Raw genomic sequence first — 17,823 nt, 5'->3', positions numbered from 1 at the left:
ATATAGTTGAAAAAAGGCAAAAGGAAATGATGGTTACACATCATGGCTGTCTCATGTTTTTTGATGAAGTCTTGCTTCTGAGGTGTTGTTTCTTTGAAAGTTCTCGCCATATATGTTACTGCAGAGCTGATTAGCTTGGATTGATCATGATCTTGCAAGGGCTTATACATTGGTATCAGAAATGCAGTTACTCTACACGTAAACATATTTTTCTAGCTGGTATCTGGTATTGTTAATATTTGTGCCTTACTTTAATATTTTGTGTAAATGCTAGAGATACCAGCTTCAGTAAAATGTTTTAAAATCCTTGAAGCAAAATCACTGTAATTGTGATTGTGTAGAATCAAGAAAGAATATTAAAATACTTAAGATGATACAATTGAAACTCATGAGTAGATATAGTACTGCTCAAACTGAACATCTGCATTCTAGCTGTTTGGAGAGATGATTGCACCCAGATGTCTTAAAGGACCTCCTAGACATTATAAAATGATTTTAATTGCTTGTGCTTTTCATGGTTTAAAAACTGATACTGATCAACAAACTTTCTTTTAAAATCTGTATATGAGATTATAAGTGGTCTTTATTCCTGTTTTCTTTATACCGTTGAATAATTATCTTTGAATTACTGGCATAGCTCTCTTCTGGTTCTTCATACTGGACACTGCCCTGTGTCCTCATGTGCTCTCTCCTTCCTGCACTTTCAGCCTCCACAGGTTTGACAATATGGGACTGAAATGAGGGAGTTTGCCTGGAGCACAGCTCTGTCATGGTTCTGGTTGAGCCGGTGTTAACACCAGTACAGCTACTTCTTGCTATCAGTCTTACGCTCCTTTCCCTTTGAATAATCAAACAGAAAATTGGATTCTTAAGCTAAGATAAAACCCAAAAATCCTTTTTGACTGTTGTGGGCTAGCGGGGAGGCTTTTTTTTTTTTTTTTTTGGACCCTTGTCCTGTTTCCTTTCTAGCCTTCAGTTGCATTCCTATCCCACTTTGGGTGGCTGATCCTTACGGTGGAGACCCTGTGCTTTGTTGTGGAGACTGTGGATGCTTCTAGTCACCTCTGCCAGTGGCGGAAGCCCATCTGCCCTTCCCAGGCCCTGAAGACTTCTGTGCTACCCGCTACATTTCCATGTATGCTGGGGTATAAAAGTTAGATGAATTAATTATTAGAACTCTGATGAGTAGATCTAGTTACTCCAAAGTGTAAATCAGCTGAGAAGCACTTTCTTGCATGTATTTGAGTTACTTTTCTGTCTTGAACTGGTCACTCCCTGTGTGGTGAAGTGTGTAATAGTGCTGATGTGATGGGGTGAACAAGGGCAATGGGGGACTTCCCTTCTGGTGACAGCTAGCAACCCACTTGCCTATCTGTATCCACGTTCATAGATCAGTTTAGTTTCTGTTTGCTCTAAGCACCAGTATAACCAATTTAAACAGAAGAGGAGGGAAGCTTAGGCTGTAATTTGAACCAGTGGTGCTCATGACAGTTCAGTCTTCCTTCTTGTCCTAGTCTCATGCAGTTCCCTCTCATGGGCCATTTTTGCAGTTATATAGTGAACTAGATCGGAGAACTTATCTAGCTGAAAAATTGACTGACAAGAAATTTATTTACCTTTAAACCAAATTAACTTCCCCTTTCAGTTTACTACTGGGCTGCAGAGCACATCTGTGTGGGCAGAGGGAAGAGAGTGTCATAGGGATTGGGAGAGGGCAGGACTGCTGCAGAGCCAGCTTGCTTTCATTGAAGTTAGTAGAGCTGAGGCACATAGCCTGTGGTGCTGTTTCATGCCATGTCATTCGGCTGAACTGATTTGTCCTTTTTAAAAAGGACAAGCTTAAAAATTATGACAGCTTTGTGATGTCTGTAGCATAATAAATGCTTGGTACAGTAATTGCACTGATATTCTGCAGAAAGTTAAAATGAAGAATATTTAGTTGTAATTATTTTTTCTCAGTCATGAAAATCAGAGCATAGAAGCAAATCTAAGTTGTGAGCTATTTGTGTTTGGTATTTTTGTTGTATTTACAGAAGACACTTTGTTTTCCTTTTTTTGCTGTAGAAATTCCAAGTAAGAAATTTTTGAGGAGAAATGTCTTTATTTCAGATTCTGTATATTGCTCATCGTAATCCTCTGTTTTCTTGCCAGATTCCCCATGTAATATCACATATGCAATACTGTGTAACCTCATAATGTAACCTCATCGCATGAGTAAACTTTGAAAGATGATGACTTAAAAATGACTAGAGAAATGTTAGTCTCTGTTGCCTTTTGATCTAGAAGTAACTGAAGATACTCTGAAAAATAGTGTTTAAAAGCAGTAGGTAACTTAAATTCTACTTCTTTCCTTAATTTTAATACATTGCACTTTTAATTTCTTTCATTTCATCTAGATTTTTAAATAAGCAATTATAAAATGAAATTATTTTCACTCAAAATAACAATCTATCTGACCAAGTTTTTGTAATGTAAGCATCACACCTGATGCTATTCTGAAGCATAATATCAGCATCAAAGGGTGACTAAGTAGTGTGCTTGAGGAGGAAAGGAAAACCAGGTATTTGGTGTAACTGTGTTGGACTGTACAATGTTCTGAACAAAGATCCTTTAAAGGGTTTTTAACTCAGAAGCTATGAAGTAAAAAGCTGTGCTTGATAAATTTTTATCCCTTTGTTTTGAAGACAGTGGATTTGGAAGTGCAGTATTTTTTTTCCCTGAATGATCTGTGTTGTTTAACTATTCAAAATCACCAGCTGTACGCAGAGTACTGAATTCTGTTTTGAGACAAGTGAAAGCAAACTGCAACTGTACTTTTAAGTGCAGAATTCAGGCAGCAGCATTTGTTTGTGTTAAGTTGAATTTCTCAGTGAAAAAACTCCTTGGTCCTACATTGAAGAGGCTTCTTAGTGTGGTGTTTTGTTGTGTTGTGGTTTTTTTTTTTGGTTTTTTTTTTAAAAAAGAACTGAAGTCTTCCACATAGGAATACAGATTTCAGGTTGTGCTCTAATATGTGCTATATTTTTCAGCTTTGTGACGGTGAGTAAAAAAGCCAGTTTATACAGATAATGTACATAGAAAAAAATACTAGTATCCTGAAATAAAAGTAATTTTCAACCTTTGTGCAGTCTGTATGCAAACCTTTATTTAGTAAGGCAGAAATTACAATGTGCTGTCAGAATTTTCTCCTTTATTTTTGGTTCATTGTGCACATTGAGCAGAACAGATATATTCAGGATATTGCTCATATGTATCTGAGTAATTTTAGATCTTGGACTTTCCTGCCTTTTGATCTGTGCGGTCCTTCCATAGTACTTTATGCTGCTAATTTGTGACAGTTTTAGTATTCTAGTGTATGTTACATAAACAATGCTGTTATTTCTGTAGATTGACTTTCTCTGATGTATAGATAAGAAAAAAATATTTTTTTTTCATATTTTTGTTTTTTTCACTCTTGCAGAAAATTCTAAGCTGAGACATGTAGAAAAAGATGTTTTGATTCCACAAATAATGAGGGAGCGAGCCAAGGAGCTGTGTTCAGATAAAGTGCGAGGTAAGAGTCAAATATTCATTGGGAGGTCAGATGTATTCACATTTGTGCCCTGAATATAATCCTTGGTTTTGAAGTCAAGTAGTCAGAGAATTAATATGTATGATCTGCATCTTATCTGTTCACTGTGAAACCAGTAGTAAAGCATATAAATCTGCCGTGTTGGCTTCGGCTGCTTGGTGATGTGAACTACTTTCAAAAATGACTTGTTCTTGAGGGCTGTGGAATTTAGTATAATTAATATAAAATTTTCCACATCTCGGTCTAGACTATGTGATGACAGAGCAACACAAAAGTTACTATATTCCTTTACATGATATTTGATATATTAGATAAATGAAATTGCCTCATGTGAGCCTTCAGTTAGGGCCTCCCTCATTATGATAAATTTATTTAAATATTCTCAACTAACTGCATCCTTTCCCTGCCCCAGTGTTTTAATGGTACATGCACTTAAACACACACGTGTTATTAGAGTGATGTTGAAATAGAATGATGCCATCCCCTTTTGCATGTTTTCATTTCCTTTTGAAAGGTACTGGACAATAACTCTTTACAGTTGGGTATCACCACTTCTTCTGAAACCCAACTGTTCATATATTTCTGGAAGAAGTCTAGAACTTTTCGAAGTAACAGAAAGATAAAGCTACTTATATATAGGTTAGCTGAGAATGTTGCTGTAAGAGGGATGTAAGAATAGAAAAAAAATTAGGCCACAGAATTATTCTATACAAGTAGCATGCTTTCAGTAGAGGGCACTTGCCTCTTGTCATCTAGATCTGTGCTCTCTAGACCTTTTTGATTGTGCACCCCAAAAAAAAATTTCTGAGCACGCAATCCCTATATGTGTATATTTATTTATAAATTATATACATATTCCACTGTACTAGTATATTATGTACATTATAAAACACAAAAATAGAAATTAAAAAAGGATGAGATAAAGATGAAATAAACAGTACTTTAAAATAATTTTTGTTATTTATCAATGGTGCAAACCCCTTTTTGCTCTAAAAAGAATATTTTTATTGAGAGCTATATGATTAAATATTATTCATTGTTTTTAAAAATTGTTGTTTAACACTTTGATACAGCAATTCAAGGTCCTGGTTCTAAGTTCAGTTTATTTCCGTACTTGGTTTTGATGGGTGTCATAGCTGAAAAAGATACCTCACAAAGATGCGTAGCTCCCGCTGGAAGAAGTGCATCATTGCCTGTGCTTACTAAATCATGATACTCATTTTTCAATCCCATCCCCCAATTATGCAAAGGTTTTTCTCGAAAATGGGCTTATAAATGACCATCTTCCCTGATGCCAAACTAATTGGAAAGTGTTGCACATTTATACTTTTAATAGGTTCAAAATCCACTGAAACTCTCATTGGGAAGACTTTTAAATAGGTGAGAAAATTCTGCTTCTGTCCTCTTAAAGTGTACAGATATGAGAGATTTTTATAGGTGACACATTTACATTGTGTAACAAAACCAAACCAAAAAACACATAAGGAGGGGAACATATCCAAACATCTGTTTTCAAAATGCTGTCTCCATCGCTCAAGTTTCTGGTGAAAATTGGGTTACTTGCTCACTCATTGTTAAAACATCACCTTCACCTTGAAGGGACACAGTAAGTGTGTTTATTTTTTGGAAATATCTGCTAGGTAGCAAACTCCTCACAGCCACCTGTCGTCACCAGAAAGGTCCACAAATTTGGAACACTTGTCTTTTTGTAAAAGAAAAATGCGTAAAGTTTGACAACTCGTTTAAGTACTTTACCACAAGATAACCAGCAAACCTCTGTGTGGTGCAAGAGATTTTTATTTTCATTTTCTCATTACAAACTCTGGTAAAGATTTTACTATTTGAAGGGCTTGATTCTATAAAGTCAACCCTATCAGTGTCATCCTGTAGCACTTTCTGCACTCCTGGCTCCAATTTCATTGCTGCGGTAGCTCACCTATGAGTGATGCAGTGAAGGAGTTTCACGTGCGGTGCTATCTCTGTAACCTTACCCTGGGATCCCTTTTTTATTCCAGGCAAAGCAGCCACTCCGTCAGTGGTTATACTTGCACAGTTTTTCCATAGAACATTGGTTTTTATTAAAGAAGCCATTTCCCATGGAGAATATATCTTCTCCGGTACATCTCTCCTGTGTGGCTCGCAAAAAAAAATTCTTTGTGCATTTCATTGTTGAAAGTCAAATATCATAATCTGAGAGAAATTAGAAACATCTGTACTTTCATCCAATTGTATAGGAAACCTCCCACACTGTGTAATTTGTTCTAATACTTGTTTCTTCAAATCTTCAGCAGTGTCTCCTATGCATCTTCCAACAGTATTTACTGACAAAGGAGTGTGTTGTACTTTGTTGCCATATTGTTTTGCCTGTATTATTTCAGCTGTTTTTACTGTGGCAGGAAGAACAATTGTTTCCCCAGTGGTATGTGGCTTTTTGACTTTTACCTAAGAAACTTCAAAGGAGGCTTCTAGACATTTATCATTAGGTTTAGAGTCAAGTCTAGTTAAAGTGGACCAGTATATTTTCAAGCAGCTGCTTTTAGGGGTTCCCAAAAGACATAAAGGAGTAGTGTTGTTATATTTTTGAGATGAGTAAGTGGGGTAAAAGAGTTGGGAATATCTGCCAAAGGAAAGTGGCAGCACATGACAGGTAACTTCCCGTGCTGCCAGAAGGACTTAATAAACCTTGTTTTCATTTGAATGATAGTTGAATCATTTTTAATTTGAACTCTGTACCTGTTGGGGAAAAATAATGAAGAGGAAAAGCAATTACAATAATGTGAGTCATTGAAAGAGGATGTCAGTTATTTTGAGAGCATGCTATTTGTATAACATTCTTTGGGGTAGACCAAAGGGGAGTGGGTGAGTGTGTAGGGGGTGTGTGTGAGTTTTTTCCTCTCTGAACTTCCTCTGTGTAAGATGAGGACTATTGGTTTCAGCATCTTAATTTTCTGTGGCAGCAACCAGTATTGGAGATTCTTGAGCTGTGAGTTGTGGACCATTATCTTGAAGCTTCTCCGTGTTTTTACCTCCATAAATTTTAAAGCAAAATGCTTTTTTTTCTTTAATATTTTTGTGGTGTTAGGCAAAACTATAATTTTTTTTGTTCTTTTTCCTGAATAGTGATAAGTTGTGTATCTTTAGGAAAATGAGGTTTGTGGATGCATCTCTCTCCCCCTCATTCCTCTGTCACCTGTAAGCCAGCTTTGATCAAATTGTGTAGAAGTTAGAGATGGAAACTGAATATTTCTGATGCATTTTTTCTGATCAAACAGACAAGCTAAACCTACATTCATATCCCTATTAAAAAATAGGTGGTAGCATCAGTTCAGTTATTTTGTTGTACACCTTTTATTCTGGACAGGGGCTAGAGACCGAACCACGGGTAATGAAGCTTAAGCAGTTTTGTGAACAGGAGAATTTATCATCTCTTAAATCTCTTGTGAAATTATTCCTGGAATAAATTTGTCTTGTTAGTGCACAGGGATAGGTGTTAATCAGAGTAAATAGGCTATGCTTTTTATGCTGTAAACAATTATAAGCCATGAACGTAAGCTGTGTAATTAAGTAATCAAAACTCCTGCGATCGGTTTGTGTGCTACAGAGTGCACACATGTGCACGATACTGTGCTGTTTACATTAAGTGGCATAGCTACTCATTTAACTTGCTCTTAGTGTAGTATTTTTCTGCTTTATGTTAATTTTGTTTGAACAACTATTAATATACCTTTGTTTCATTCTGTCTTTAGGAAATTGTGGTAAATGCATTGGTAATATAGGAAACAAAGCTATTCTAGAAGTATGGGCTTTTTACAATTTACTTGATCGTGCTGGGTTCATATCTGTCCCTATGGGGAGCCCCTATACATTCAATAGTGCTCTGCATGAGCACGGGGGTCCATCTGTATACAGTCCGTTACCTTAGCCTGCAGCTATACCACCTAGAGCTGTGTGCTTATCAGAGCTAATAATGCAAGTAGTGACAGCCTGTCCAGCACGTGTTCAAGAGCCATCTAGGGAAAATAAACCCCAAGGGTTAAAAAATAAATAAAAAATAAAGGTTTTGTTAACTCAGGAGGTGATCCTGCTATCCCGGCATGGTTAAATCGGTGACCTATTGCTGTGCTCGGGTGTTAGCGTACCAGAGTAGCTTAGGGATGAAATAACAATGAAAATGTGTCCATCTGATAATTTTTAAGAACAATTAAATATTGTGCCTGGTCGTATTTCATTTTACTTAGATTATTTAAATTTTCTTTGAACTTTTTTCAGATTGTTCCAGTATAGTTCTTGTGTGTTGCACATTTCTCAAGAATTTAGTACATCTTAGTTGCAGAATAATTTCTGTGTGGTTAAGACATTCAAGCACTTCTTCAGTGAAAATGGATATATTTGTAATTTTGTTAAGAGGGTAAACATGCTTTCTGCAAAACAGTAGTCAATTTTCCATGACTGTTATGTAAATATGCTTTATTGTGTTAATATTCATGCATTGTATGTATGTGAAATTCTGGGCTATTATAAGAGTATCAAAAGTGTCATAAAAAACAAGCAAATGAAACCCCCCAACGTTATCATACAGGAACTTTTAACTGTATTTGTGCGAACTGTAGCATGAGTTTGAAGTAATATTAGATCTGTGTATTTCTGTATCAATGTGTCCTTGGCATATAAAAATACATGCTTTCAAACTGAAGTAGCTAAAAGGAGTACTTATTTGCCATTGACTCATCCATTGCTTTTATGAAATAATTTAAGCAAACTGTTTTCCTTTAAAATTGTGAAGTGTTAGGCTTTAATTTCCAGTTATAAAATTTATACTTGATTAAACTTATTTAAAGCAAAATCATAGCAAATTTCAGGAACCTGAATTTAGCATTTGTCATCCAAAGGGTTATCTTTAGCTTATCAAAACTTCTGTAGTTTCATCTGGTTGTGCTGTGCTTTCCATGAATCCTCTGTGCTCTTAAACAAGAGACACGTGTTAAAAACCTGCAAGAACTTTTGTTGATCTCAATCATATCCACAGAAATGTTTGTTCCATTTCTTAAGAGCACTTATTCTGCTATTCAGAGTTACCCATTCTGAAATTTTTAACTTGATTGGTTTAGGTAGAGAAGAACCATTGAAGACAGAAATACACAAACAGTAGTACTTTAAGGATTGTGCACTCAGTTCAGTTTGATTTTGGGTTACTTGGCTTGGAAGATAAAACCAGAAACAGCTGACTAACTCGGACAGGTTGCAGGTTTGGACTCTGACGAAGTTTGGCTTAAGTTGAGATCATGAAAAGAAAGTGCTGGATCATCGCGTCTGTCATGAAACCATAATTCTGTATTATATTTGTTGTATTTGCTTTGTCTGTTTTTTGTATTGTAAAGCAATTTCTCCCCACTTTCCAAAACCCCACAACCTTAGTTGACAGCAGAAAAACAATCTTGCTCCAGAGACAAAAGGGTTTAGTTCTAAACTTTTTTCTTCTAGATTTTGTTGTCTACTACTGGTACTTGGTCTGGATTTGCACCTTTAAAGGTCCCCAAGAGTGACTTTCAAATGTCTTCTGTAATTGTGACTCATTCGTAAGGCTCCTGGATTCATGTAAGAAACTGAGCTACACACTTTTCAGAGTGACTACAGGGATAGGTAGTTCAAATCAACCTGGATCTGCCATTAGGAAGGTGGTCAAGTAGGAGACAGTTTGGATGATTGAAGACCTGATCCTGCCTGTGACTCTGCAAATGAGAATGTCCCCATCTCGTTTGAAGCTTGTCGTGGGAGATACCCATTTGACCAAGATGACAAGTTGTTCTGTTGCTTTTTTTTTTTTTTTTTTATGGGAGGGATAGAAAAGGGGGAATGTGTCCACCTGTGCTGAGTTGAGGACCTTCCCTGGAGCAAACTGTTATGTTGATTCTGTTGGCTGTAGGAAGTGGGTAATTAGGGCAACTGGATTTACATTGCTGAAGAAAACTCTTAAGATATTTGGCAAGGCCTTAAAAATGGTTTGGAAAGTGTGGCTGGAAAAGGACATTTCCAAGCAGCCACCCTCCTCCCATTCTCCAGTTTCCCCATTAGCCCTCTCCTCCTCAGGGCTCATGTTGATACTTAGTGAAAATGATGGGATGCAACACTACTGCAGGCTTCTCTACAGTAGAGCATGACCAGTGTCAACCAGAGTTTTGATAATGTGCAGTTACTCAACAGTCCTGTCACTGACATTACCTCTGTCCCCGTAGGGGCCACCTGCTCTAGACTATGACCCTTACACCTGACACATCAAGGCCCATAAAACTGAAGAGATTTCTGATTGAACTACATGTGATGCTGCACATTTAAATGCCCAAGCACACCTTTAGATATTACTTTTTCAAAAAAAGTCTTGTTATATATACTTTCTTATCAGAAATGCAGATAATGAAATGTGTGAAATAATTAGCAAATTTCAGCTTGATGTTACTCAGTGGTGTTGCTCACTTTCCTTTGTACTGCAGGCCAGGTTCTGTTAATAGATGCAAACCCTTGCCGAATGCTAGGGGAGGATTAACCTGTTGGTACCTATAGTCATGGTTCTGAGCTTGATACTGGCAGATGCTAAGACTGATAGTAGTGGGAAATTACATGACAGCTTACATTTAAAAATTTTTGATGAGTCTTATTTTCTTGAAGCAAATTAAAACTAAACTCACCATTTGTAACTGAACTTTGCTCATCTGCTTTGCCTCATTGTGAAAATACAGTCCTTACAAATTTTTAAAAAATTCACATATTTTATGAGTATCTGGGAATATAGTGATCTCCTAATTGACCAAAGCAAAAAGATCAAGTAACCGATAAAAATCAATGTGTTAACATGACAGCTCTTGGAAATTCTTTTTTAATTGAGCTGCTGTGACCAGAAATTGCTTAAATGTGCTTGTGTAGATATTGTTCAGAGTTTGATGGAAAGCTTGAGAGGTTACATGGGAGGAATCATAGATTTTTATGACTGGGAATAGCCCTCTCTTATGAGAATGAAAAAAGAATGCTGCCTTATTGCCTTCAACTTCATTTTCATGAGATGAAGGTTAATATAACTTGAGAACGTAAGTTCAATCCAGTGACAAAACTGCAGGTGGAGAAGAGGAGAAAAATGTTATCTTCTGCTGCTGTATTTATTTTCTGAATATTAAAGTACATTATAGTCACATTGTGTGTAACCCCATGACCATATATGAAGCTATTGAGATTACTCTTGTACATGTTCTGCAGTTGTCAGTTATTTACATTCTTTTAGATGTTTTGATAGTGTACAGCTATATTTAGTATTGGTAATAAATTACTAGGTATTTTTCTCTGGTTAACGTTTCTCAAGAGTAAGATGCTGGATTTTTATATGATGTTCTTGTTTGTGCACAATAGCCATTATTTTGGAAAAATGATTCAGCTCTATATATTCCCAATGAATACTTACTTTCACCACGTTTAATTATGTGAATTAATACAATCTCTAGAGGGATTATGGTATATTGAGCTTTGCTCCAACAAACTGAGCAGAGAGAACAGCTATATGTAAATTACAATTTGAAGAAAAGAGATCCTAGATCTCATGGTCTTTTTTTAATGATATTTACAGCATTAACTACCCTGAGCTAATTTCGGGGATTTTATAGAAAAGAAATATGAGAACATATTGTGTTGCTTCGTGATGGAAATTTAAGTGTTCTAACTAGTGTTAGGACTTCGAAGAAAATGTTTGGGGAGGGAACTTACCCTATTTGATTTTTTTTTTTCCCCTCTCTCCTTGCCTTCTATGTCATTTCAACCCAGCTGATGACAAGAAATGGGTCAGACTGCTAGCTTTACCACTGCAACTTAGTTGTGTGGTTTTTTTTTTTTTTATTAGGGAATGGAACAGCTTTTACAGGGACAAAGAGAAATGAAATCACTTTCAGTGAAAGAAAGAGGCCTCATTATAGCCACCAACAGCAGTTATTGACAGCTACACTTCCTATTAACAAGGAGCATTTAAGAGTTTGGCTGTTGGATCTTTGGACTTGATCTAATTTGCTAGCATTAATTAGTTTCTTTTGAGCACAGACACTTGGTGCTCACAGCTATAGATTTGGAGGACTAATTAGGACAGAAAATTGAACAGAATGGGGTAAGGCATTAACCTTCAACCATTACCAGCTGGGGCTCTGATAAAGACCACAGAGTCCAAATGCTCCTATTCATGCAAAGAGTACTCTAATGAATATCAATTTCAGCCAGGTTGCCATATCCTGCAAGCACTGTCTTAATTTTGATTCTTTTACCTGGTAGAGATTTTTATGTATAGATATTAAAGTGATATTGGTAGTTCAGAGCTCATAGATTACAACCTTGATAGGTTACATATGTCCTGTCCAGTCTTCCAATTTGGTTTTCTCAAGGTAGCGATTTTATTAGTTTCCAGTTAAGATCCTGAATTTCAAATTGTTTTCCCTGTCCAGCAAAAATGTATTAGCATAGCATAGATTAATTACATGATGTTAACAAATGCTGGTTTAAATAGAGGATGTTTGCATGTTTTTTGGATTATTGTAGTACATGGTAGTAATATCCATGAGGAGCACTAACTGAGCTAACTGCTGAAGGTTGAACAATAGGATTGCTTCTTTTGCAGCTTTTATGATGAGATACAATTATTATATTGTGGACTTAAGTTGGTGATGCAGTTCTAGAAGGAAAACCGTTCTTTCAGACTGTGGATTGATAGTGCTTTTACATCTGCAGAATGGAAGTACTTTAACTGTATATAAGGAAAGGAGAAAAACAATTGCCTTTGTCCTTTTGTACCATTTCTTGGATTATTGGAAGTGTTGGACTTGAAACTAAGATCCAAGATCGTTGGTTGTTTCTACCCTTTAGTCATATCACTACTCCCTGACAAAGTCCCCGTCAATTCTGGATCATTGCTTCTCTCTTCATGTGACTTCTGTACCTGGAAATTCTTTGCCCAGTGATGAGAAAAGTGTAAAAGTCTTTTCTTCGACATCCTTTTTTCAGACTTGTTTCTTTCAGGAAGGACGCTAGCGTTAATGTATATCCTGTGACTTTCAAAGAATTGAATCTGTTTGGGTTATGTCTGGTGTTGAGCTCTTTGAGGCTATGATTGCCTTCTGTGCTCCAATTATTTCCAGTTCTCCACTGGTAAACTCTGTACTGTTAGTCTGAATAGCTGGTTCCATGTCTTAGTGTCCTGGTTAGGTCGATTTGACACAAGATGTGAAAATAGAGAAATACAAACTTGCCTGTAGCTACTGATCTTGGGATATTTCGTAGTATTTAGATCAGTCTTTATAGAGCTGCTTTTGCTGAGTGTCTGTAGAGTGAGTGTCCATAGGGCAGCAGCCAGTGGATAGAGGTTACATGGTCAAGTTCTCCCAACAAAACAGGGGACACTAGGGTGCTTATTATTGCAACTTCTTACTAATACTAGGTTTGTATCTTTTCCTAGGTATTATATACAGTATTTGCTGATTCTCCTAGTTTTCTTTCCCAGGTGACACGTTTTGATTCTTCTGTGTCAGTCATTCTTACTGCCAGCAAGTAAGGGCACACTTGGAATTCTGTAGGGTTTTTTTGTATCCATTCATTGATGGGGGTGATAACCTACAGATACCATAGCTTATATATTAGAGTATTACAGTATTGTATTACTGTGGCATAATTGCACATAGCAATGCATTGTTTGTGGCGGTACATGTGATTTATGGTAACTTATTTTAACTGCATGTCCTTAATGATGTATTAAGTAGTTGCTTTGCAGTTTTGGATTATAAACCCCTCTTAGATACTACATTGAACAGTAACACAGCACTTTGTGTAAATACATCTAATACTTTTAAGAGGTCATGCTATATTCCCTTTGCATGTGTATAAATATTTATATTGTATATGAATTATGAATATTACCCTGGGGTTACTTTCACACAGAAAATAGGTTATTTTTCAGCTGTTGAAGTCAGAATGTGTTGTGTAGATACCATTAGGTTCAGCAGTGGAAAACAGATTATTTGGTCAAAAAGTAGCTACTGTGTATTCAGAAATACAATAAATAGTAAGCTTTCAGACAGCCTACAAGCAGTGTATTGACCTTGTAAAGAACCCTAAGGTAACAGGGGAAAACTTATGTCCGCCGTTCCTTAGAAAACGTATGAAGTTGGCAAGTGTATTTGCCAAAGAAAATTGCTCATCCAAATCACAAAAACTGAAATGAAGCATTAATTCCAGTTGAGCTGAACGAGAATCAGAATAATAGTTGCAGGTTCATCTAATCCTGTAGACTGGAGAGCTATACCTGTTGTACATATCTTTGTATGGAATATTATGAGTCAGCAGAGCCAGTCAAAAAAAAGGGCAGGAATCACATCGGGCAATGGGGGAATGCAAGTTAAAAGTTGAAATACAGTTTGTCAAACAAAGACACTTTCAACAAGATGTGGTAGTTTAAGTGTTCTTCATGCTTTTTGGTGTTCTGGAAACATCAGAGTGCGTTTAATGAAATCCCAAATTTTCATCCCATTTTGAGATGAAAACATTTGAAACTTTTTCTGTGTGGAACAGTAGTTCTAAAGATTGCTTAGCTTAAATTGTCTGTCTGGCAATTATTCTTTCATATAGAAGTTAATGGATCCTGTGGTAGCAACACAGACAATGCACAACTTTTTTTTTTTTTTTTTAAAGTAGAAACAATATTGTCTGTTGCTGAGTAAAACCACATTCTTGTATATTATTGTTCAGGTCCTTTTAGTAATGGCAACAAAAAATAATCTCCCTCTTTTCCACCCCCAAATTTAGTTTTGTTGCTATTGTAATTGTTTTCCAGTAGTTGTCTCTGTGGTGCTGTATAGAAAAAGAGTAGGGAGATCTGAGCTCTGAAGAGTGTTCTACTTACAGGTCTGATGCTTGAGAAGGGAGTAAAAGCTACAGTAATAAAAGGTCATAAAACACTTCTGCTCTATTGTCATCCCTCTGAATTTTATTTTTAACAGTTTATCACCCTCAAAAATATGAAGAAAGGAACCTTGCAGAAAAGAGTGCCTGAAACGTGTGCTGCCTAAGATCAGGATAGATACCTTCACATGAAGTGTAAGCATATGACAGAAGGTGAGAAGTATTTTGCGTGAGGAATCAAGAGCTGCAGAGCTGGTCAGAGGATGTAAAAGGGGATGGACAAAGAATACTAGAACTGTACAGAGCATTGGAGGTATGGATGAGGCTTTAAATTTATAAACAGGGAGAAAAACAATTTAGCTGCTGTATTCTAGATATGAGAGGGATACTAATAAAGGATTTGAAAGGAATCACATAAAGGATGGAAGGTAATCATTCTGTTGGGATAACAAGTAGGAAAGGAACTTAAATTAGGAATTTTAAAGAAAATAGCGTAGGAGAAGCAGTACGTGAAAATTTCCCTTCGATGGAGTAAACAAATTCTTCTCTTGATATCCACTGTATTGGTAAGGACTTGAAATAGTTGTAGGGAATTTTGGACTTTAATGATGGTGTTAAGGGATCTGTCTTCTCACCTTTTTCCTAAAATGAGTTTAAAGAAAGGTTTCTTTAAGTTTGAAATGCCTTTTTTCACTTCTGATAGTCAAGTTCAGGATTTCCTTATATGCATTTTATCACACATAATGTCTTACACTTTATAGCCTTCTTTCTTCCTGTCAGTGATCCAGAATCTCTCAAGGAAGTATCTAGTCATCATTCTTCTTCCCCCTCTTCGATGTAACCTCAATATAAAGAAATATAAATTCGTCATTACACTTGCATACCAGGCTTGATACAGGTCTTGCTGTATTTCTTGGTGACAGAAATATCCTATATGCTTTGCTGTAATGGGATGTTTGTGAAGTTGGTGAAAAAGCACTGCAAAGATGCGGCTTGAGATGTAATCTCACCTGTGGCTGTGAGACTGTCAGTCTAACCTTTTAAAAGTTACTTTATGGAGAGACAGCTTATGTTGGCAAAAAAGACTTCTGAATGCTGTTATTTAATATGTGGGAAATTTATAGGAAGTGTATAATGTGGAAGCACATAGGAGAGAGCTGAAAGCAGGACTTGATGCAATCTAGACTGGTCTAACCATGCTTTAATAGCATGAGCTTCAGTTCTGTAAAGAGATTGTCAAGCCTCAGTGCTCTAGAAAATTACATTTGCATTGGAGGGCACATTTATCAAGCCTAAGAGGAATGCAGGGCTGGAAAGGACTTTGAGAAGACACTTTGGGCCATTGTCTTCTCTTTTGGCCATATCTAGTCTGCCTGTGTTTGTCCTGTAATCTGACTAATGTTGCAGCTTCTATAGGCTGTTCCAATGCTTAGTTATTTTTTTACTGTTCAAAGAATGTTTTTTTTGTTTTCAAGTTTTGGGTTTTTTTAATGTCTAAACTAACTTTTCTTTGTATATTAAGCTATTTATGTTCTCAGACACTGGGCAGATTCCTGGTAGTGGTCTGAATAAAAGCAGAACTTTGAATAGAAGAAATAGGACAATCTGTTTTATCTAAAAAAGGCAAAAAGGGGAAAAAGAAAAGGGAAAATAAAAGGCTTGTTTGGTAACCATCCTGGAAAAGCGTTGCTACTGCTGAGTCCCTGAGGTTGCTTAGGGAAGGTGTCAGACCCTGAGGTTCCAGAGTTGTTTTGAGGAGCATGGTAAATTTAAGACAAAACCCCCAAGAAACCTTACTATCACAACGTAAAAAATGACTTCTAAATTTACAGGGAGATTAGTGCTTTCAGGTTGAAGAAAATTGTATCTAGTAAACAAGAGTGACCACAGTCTGCAACTTCAAATATTATACTTTGTTGCCCATTACATTCTTTTCTGCCTTTGGGGTGGTAATTTTCTACAGTGAATCTGACAGCCTAGTCAAAATAATTCATAAGGCCAATGATGAAAGTACTCTCTATTTTTTCTGGTGTAAATAATCTTTGTCATTCCTCATCTGTCCTGGTTTCTTCCTCTTGTTTCTTTGCTTTGTGTTTTCTGAGTGGGCTTTTTTTTTTTAATGCTCCTTCTTAATGTATAAACTCTCCAACTTAGTGTGCTTTCTCTTCATTGTTGAAGAAGCATAACAGAAGTATAGTCCAAACATCGCTGAAGAAATTGAACTCCTAAATATGGAAAACCCGTGTGTTACAGGTTTTGCACAAGCATTAATATGTCAATGATACCCATCCTAGGTATGGCTATAGAACAGTAATCTGGAGAAGATGGTGCCTGGCTTGTGTGTCATCCTATTTCCTACTCCAGCGATGCACCTTGCACAGAGTTTGGGTATGCAGGAAAGATCCCTTCTCTGTCTTCCCAGATAGCAGAGCACCTCAGCGAGGGAGACATTTGAAAGCAAAAGTCAACATGGCTGAAGAAACACAGCCAGCTGACTGCGACCAGTACAGCAGGGCAAGCACGTAAATTGTCAGGGATTCAAATGGGCATATTCCTTCTGCCTGCTGGGAAGTTCAGGACAAAATTCTGCCAGGACATAATGTTTACATTCTTATATTATTTTAAGACACTTTTCTGCATTATTACCTTAACGTAGGCTTCAACGTGTATCTAGGTAACAAACAGAAAGTTACCATTCCTTTCCATAGAATATGGAAAAGAGCAATCTAAAAGAATATGTACTGATTGGGGTTATATAACCAAGGATTTAATTACTCATTAATTAGTAATTAACTAACTAATTAGTCTTTAACAGAGTAATAACCACAGGAGCTCAGAGCTTCTGTGGTGTCTTCAGTGACTTCTGTCCTATGTCCTACATTTAACATACTTTATATTATCTACATCTCATGATGCTTCATTACTATAGAGTAATAGTACTAACAGTTCTTCAGCTTTCTCTTTGTAATAGAGGTGTCCTCATCTCATACTTTTCAAAACTATTCCTGATTTAACTAGTTGTAAAATAAAAAGCATATACATGTATATGTGATGGAATTTTTTTTATTCTATACATTTAAAGCAGCTTGAGAAAGTTTTAATTCCTTTGTGGAGAGTAAGAATGGTGTGGAAAAGAATCCTCTTCAGCAAGTCTATTGTGTTGAGCATATCATCTTGATGTGCTTCATCTGTTGACTAACTACAAAACTTCAGCAGTTTTAAAACAATGTTGTTTGGGGAATCTGTCGTCTTCACTCTGCCATCAAATAAATGTAAATGCTAGTTACTGACTGTGCATAAACTTTTGAGAAACATTCATTGTTGGGCAGAGAATGCTT

The 17,823-nt window shown here is 36.5% G+C and overlaps 1 protein-coding gene across 4 annotated transcripts in view; it reads left to right on the top strand.

The window, feature by feature from the left end:
• The window catches only part of CMC1 (C-X9-C motif containing 1), a 47,088-nt gene that overhangs the window by 8,573 nt on the left and 20,692 nt on the right, over nucleotides 1-17,823 (top strand). For 2 of the 4 annotated variants that reach the window (XR_008575695.1, XM_054815077.1), the window contains exon 2: nucleotides 3,461-3,553. The exons of 1 other annotated variant lie outside the window; for it this stretch is intronic. Coding sequence is in view for 2 of the 3 variants with exons in the window: in XM_054815077.1 (XP_054671052.1) it covers nucleotides 3,461-3,553 (93 nt within the window). In the remaining variant the exon portion in view is untranslated. Of the gene's footprint in view, nucleotides 1-3,456; nucleotides 3,554-14,583; nucleotides 14,699-17,823 lie in introns of those variants that run through there. One more of the 4 variants, XM_054815078.1, reaches the window with a different exon arrangement.

Source organism: Grus americana, chromosome 2 (assembly GCF_028858705.1).
Source record: "Grus americana isolate bGruAme1 chromosome 2, bGruAme1.mat, whole genome shotgun sequence".
In the NCBI taxonomy this organism is placed as follows: Eukaryota; Metazoa; Chordata; class Aves; order Gruiformes; family Gruidae; genus Grus; species Grus americana.
This window is presented reverse-complemented; position numbering and strand designations above follow the sequence as displayed.